This window comes from Egretta garzetta, unplaced genomic scaffold (genome assembly GCF_000687185.1).
Source record: "Egretta garzetta isolate BGI_Z169 unplaced genomic scaffold, ASM68718v1 scaffold421, whole genome shotgun sequence".
Classification (NCBI taxonomy): domain Eukaryota; kingdom Metazoa; phylum Chordata; class Aves; order Pelecaniformes; family Ardeidae; genus Egretta; species Egretta garzetta.
Window position 1 is genome coordinate 73,978 of NW_009258680.1, and position 5,241 is coordinate 79,218.

A 5,241-nucleotide genomic window follows, 5' to 3' on the forward strand; every position below is an offset into this window, starting at 1 on the left:
GTGCTGCTGGGAGCCAGGTTGCAGAGGAGCTGGCTCGCCTCGTGGATGCTGGAAACCTGGCTAGAAAAGAAAGTTACATCACTGAACAAGGAGGTCCCTTTCCTGCAGGCTCACCCAGGAGGGAAGTACCAGACTTGCCTTGGTGACAGGAATCTCTCCTGCGTATTTGCTAAATTTCAAGGGAGCAAAGTGTCTGAAAGGTGCAGGGAAAGCTGCCCAGTCATCTGCTGGCTGCTGTGATGCTCCCAGAGGGACAGGATTTGCTTCAATAAAAAGGGTGATGTGATGCAGTGGCCTGAAATAGGCAGGGAATGCTCCCAGAAGATCCCCTCTGCCCCGTGTGCTCCTCTGACTTCTCACCAGTGCAGCGTTTCGCTCAACGACAGCGTTGAATTCAGCCTCTTGGTTTTGGTGCAGCTCCTTGGGCGGTTGTTCTTTCTGGGCAGATGTTTTTCAGTAAAGGGTGTAGCTGCAGAGTTTCCAGCAAGTCTTGTTCTCTTCCACCCTTTCCCAGAAGACACAGCAGGGTGCAGCTCCTGTGCCTTAAGATACAACCTTATGAGTGACCTCCAGGAGCTCTGATGGGCGAGTGCTCCATTTACGTCAGCCTGAAAATCACGACCGTAAAAAAGGGATTTTAGGAGCCGCAGGCACCTCCCCACTCGGTCATGCCAACAGCAATTATCCTTTTGCCAGAGAACTTTGCAGGTGGTGGCAAGAACATCGTATCAGCCCAACTGAATCAGTGGTGGCATCTGTCCAGCTCCGTCCTGGTGTGGGCCAGCCCGTTGGAAGAGTGGCTGGAAAGCTGCCCGGTGGAAAAGCACCCGGGGGTGTTGGTTGCCAGGCGGCTGGATAGGACCCAGCGGGGTGCCCAGGTGGCCAAGGGGGCCAGCGGCATCCGGGCTTGTCTCAGGAGTGGTGTGGCCAGCAGGAGCAGGGCAGGGAGCGTGCCCCTGTGCTGGGCACTGGGGGGGCCGCCCCTCGAGTGCTGGGGTCAGGGTTGGGCCCCTCCCTGTGCGAAGGAGCTGGGGGGGCTGGAGCGTGTCCAGAGAAGGGCAGCGGAGCTGGGGAGGGGTCTGGAGCCCCAGGCTGCTGGGGAGCGGCGGGGGGAGCTGGGGGGGTTCAGCCGGGAGCAGAGGGGGCTGAGGGGAGCCCTTCTGGCTGCCTCCAAGTGCCTGAGAGGAGGGGGGAGCCGGGGGGGTCGGGATCTGCTCCCAGGGAAGGGGCGCTGGGACGGGGGGGTTTGGGGGTGGGATGGCAGGGGTAGGGGGGCGGTTGGGCTGGGGGAGCTGAAACGGCTTTGCCAACCCAAACCGTTCCGGGATTCTATGATTTTTCTACTTGGCGTAGAGCTGTGTGAGAGAAACTTCATTGGACTGCCCCGAGCGTTGGCCGGGACTCATCTAAACTCATACCGATAACTAATGCCCCCCCTAAACTGAATGGACAGTGGAGGTTATTTCACTCAGGGTGTGTTACTCTGACTGTCCCCTCATTTTATGGCCTGTTCTCCTTTTTGGAGGGAGCGGCACGTGACTAGGAAATCTGGAGACTTCATTTTGCGTTCCGTAAGTGCAACGATGGGGATGAGGGGAGGTAGGGGAAAGTGCTCGGAAGTGTTGTTCCGAGTGAATGGGGAGGGGGGGAACCCAATGCCTCCATTTTTAATATTTGCTGGTTGAATCCTTGGTCTTCCTCAGAAGCAAAAATACTGAGTGAAACTGGTTTCTGCCCCCCAAACTCTTTTCCAGCAAATAAACCACTGGTGATTCCATTGAGTGTCTTTACAGTGAGCGACCGGGCAGAGCCCGGAACCTACTTCTTTCTCTAACAGGGATTCTTCTCTCCCCAGGTGCGTTTGTCATCTGCTGGACTCCAGGACAAGTTGTGCTCCTCCTGGATGGCTTGGGCTGCAAGAGCTGCAACGTTCTAGCGGTGGAGAAATACGTCCTTTTGCTGGCGGAGATCAACTCGTTGATCAACGCTATTGTCTACTCTTACAGGGACAACGAGATGCGTAGCACCTTCCGGAGGATCCTCTGCTTTGTCTGTTATAGGAATTCCAAATACACCCCCACGGTGGTGAAGCTGAACACCACAGACCGCAGAACGCTTTCTCAGAACGGGCACTTCACCGTGGATTCCTCCATTTAGCTCTTGGCGAGACGGGCAAGGCGCTGAGGAGCGGCCGCTTTCCGTGCAGAGGCGAAGAGCGACCTGCTGCTAACGCAGTGGAGACTTGTGTGTGTGCTCAAGCATAAAACATTTCTGCCATCGATAAAGGACGGGATGCTTTTAAGGAACTGCTGGATGGTGCGTTGTTTAGGACACGCCTTGAGTACTATTCTTATTAAAGACTGCTATTTCTAATGCGAAGTTGATTTGATTTAGCAAGCACCTCGAAGTACGCGAAGTGCAACGGGAATCTCGCGTGGGCTCTCGGCGAGCCAAGTATTTTCGTGGTACTTCAGTATTACTGCCTGCAGAAACGGCCGCCGCGGTGGTAGCGTGCTCCGAAGAGCCAAAGCTCTTCAGCTTTACGTGTTGCTTCCTAAACAGAGCTGCTTAGTGTTCCCCCGGAGAGCCTTATTCGGGTTGTGTTCCACCCGCTTCAGAAATCACGTTCTTCTTAAGGCCTCTTCTGAGAGGAATCTGTTTTGAATTGCTTCCTGAGAAGCAGCTTCCCGCTTCCCCAAGCGTCTGTAACTGAATTTCGAAGCGTTCTGGGCTGTTGGAGGGTGTCTTTAGGAGCCACCTAATTCCGTCCTAAAATAAGAGAGCGGTGCTGTAACTGCAGTTGCGTTTGTGTTCTGCTAAGCGGTACCATGTGGCATGCACCAGTTCATTGCCTATTCATAAATGTGGAGTGAGTCATGTTCCCATTAAACCCTTGTCGTACGCGTTGAAACCCCTTTGGGACAGGTTTAGGTTCGATTCCAAGGCAATCAGTACTTTTGCCTTGGGTTTTAATGTGCAGTTTGTACCTTAATACTTTTCAAATAATGTGTTAAGTCTGTTCACACGTAGCCCTTCTCCCTGCAAAGCACCGTAAGAAATCAGCGGTATTAATTATCGTTAGCACACGTAGGATCTAGTTTTCTGCCTAAGTCGGTCTGACACGCAATGCAAACTGTCGTTCTTGCTTGCGAGGCCACGACTGGAGGGCAGAGGCTCTGCTGGCAGAATAATATTTGTGGCTGAGAATCCATAAATACTTTTCCAGGCTTCCTTTACCTTCATGCTGTTAAACCTTAATGGTGTGAATGTGCCTGTGGCAGCCCCAAATCCGGCGCTGGGCTCTTATCAGGGGCTCTTGCAAGAGCAGAGAGAGGCTCACAGAACACAGGCTTGGGAATATTGTCTAACGATGTAATTCCGTGGATTATTTTTTTTAATAGAACAGCCCTGCTCTGCCAGAGGATCAGCTTCTGACTGACCCCCTCAGCTGGCTTTGCAGAGGAGACCATGTACAGGAGGTGTCGTTACTCACACGCATGCGTGTGTGGATCCTTCCTTGCAGAACATGGTTGGGAAGCGGCAGTGTTAAGGTGACAAGTCTCCCAGACTGACTAGAACAGTCTTGGAACGTGGTTCCCATCTCCGTGTCCCAGAGGCTTTTTTGAATAAATGTTTTGTCCTGGGTTTTAGAAAAGAAGGCTTGGAATTTATTTTTTTTTTTCCCCCCACACACACTATTTCCCCACTCTGAAGCCCTGGGTGAATCGTCCCCCAGTTGTGCCTCGTGGTGCTGGGAGGGAGGGATGCTGGCCCCTGTGCTTGCGGCCATCGTGACCAGCTCTGCGGTGGCCCGGCTACCCATTTGCATTCTAGGTAGGTTGTGAGGGCATCTCGCAGGGCTGCGCATCTGTCTGGAGGGGTGAAAGCCTCCGGAAAGCCCGTGAAGAGAAATGGAGGAGGTCATTTTCGGTAAGACTACGGCCTTGTCCGTTGCTTGCAGACACCAGACTTGGCTGGTTTGGGGAAATTTCACAGCAGTAAAGCATAGCAGGGGGCAGGGCTAAGAGAAAGCATAACTGTATTTCTATTGCCAGAGGAGACTCCTAGTGACTCTTCCTTTCCCTGGAAAATATGGGTTTTGGGATACAGGGACAGCCTGCAGTGGAAGCAGGTGGTGGATTAGCAGTAGCTGGGGGAAGACTGTCATGGTGAACACCTGGAAAGCTGTTACTGGGAGTGATGGAGCAGGGACAGAACTAACTGGGACCTTTTCTGCTTTCCTGAACCCCCTCACAGGGCTCATGCGCTTCCTGCTACTTCATCTAAAGTTATTTTTACAATTAAATACATTCCAAGCTCTGTTTTTATTAACAAAGGGGAGGAGGAGGAAATACAAAAGTTCATGTTGCCTAGGTGCGGGATTAGCATCACCCTGATTTAACCGGGGTGGGTGTGTAAGGAATTAACTGTACGGCATTTGGGTGTGGATGAGTGTTTGTAGTGGGCGAGATGACACTTGGCTCCTAAAGCGCCGCCGTTGGCTTTTATGCCCAATTGGGCCTCTAATAAGCTGTGCGTGGCCTCCCCCCAGGGACCCAGTGGCTTGCCTGACCTCAGCCTTTTGCTGGTCGAGCCGCGTTTCAGCGATGCGATCCCGCTCGGCCAAGCGCTCTCCCGTAAGTACCCGCAACACGGGCACGCGATGTCGCTGACAACAGATCGCCTCGGAGGGTGGGTTTATCCTGGTATTTTAAATGGCTCTTCTAAGCTTAGCCTAACTGCCAAACCAGCATAAATACTAAAAAGCTGTCAAACGCAACGCGGATGGAAAGTCTGTGAAGGATTTGGAGCGGTTTGTGCCGAGCGGGATGTCCTGGCCACCCGGAGGATGTCAATACTTTCTCTATAAAAAGGGATTCTGCTGAATTAAGGTAACCGAGAGTACAAATGCAGCTTGATGCGTGATTTCCCAAAGCTAAAAAGCAGCTGATGAGCGGCGGGAGGAAGGGGAAATAAAGCCCCAAACCTTTCGCGGCGCTTGCATCTGAGCGATGGCTGGCACCCGTTGGGGATGGAGGTGGGTTGTCTGGAAGTCTTCTGTGAGATTTCCCTCCCCAAGTGACTTGGGACTGGTGGATTTCTGGTTGTTTCCAGCTGGCTGTAATAGATGAGAGAGCAGGAAATGAGGAGTCATAGAAACTAGCCTGGAAAGCGCTGGTTTTGGTGAGATTTGAAAAGAAATGGTGAATCGAGGAGGCAGAAGAGCTCCAAGGATAGAGG

General features: G+C 52.7%; 1 protein-coding gene across 1 annotated transcript in view; it reads left to right on the forward strand.

Annotated features, from left to right (window-relative positions):
- LPAR2 (lysophosphatidic acid receptor 2) overlaps nt 1-2,157 on the forward strand; it is a 5,406-nt gene extending 3,249 nt beyond the window's left edge. Inside the window, exon 2 of the mRNA XM_035888674.1 lies at nt 1,856-2,157. Coding sequence (XP_035744567.1) covers nt 1,856-2,157 — 302 coding nt within the window. The remainder of the gene's footprint in view (nt 1-1,855) is intronic.
- Nucleotides 2,158-5,241: the final 3,084 nt, after the last annotated feature.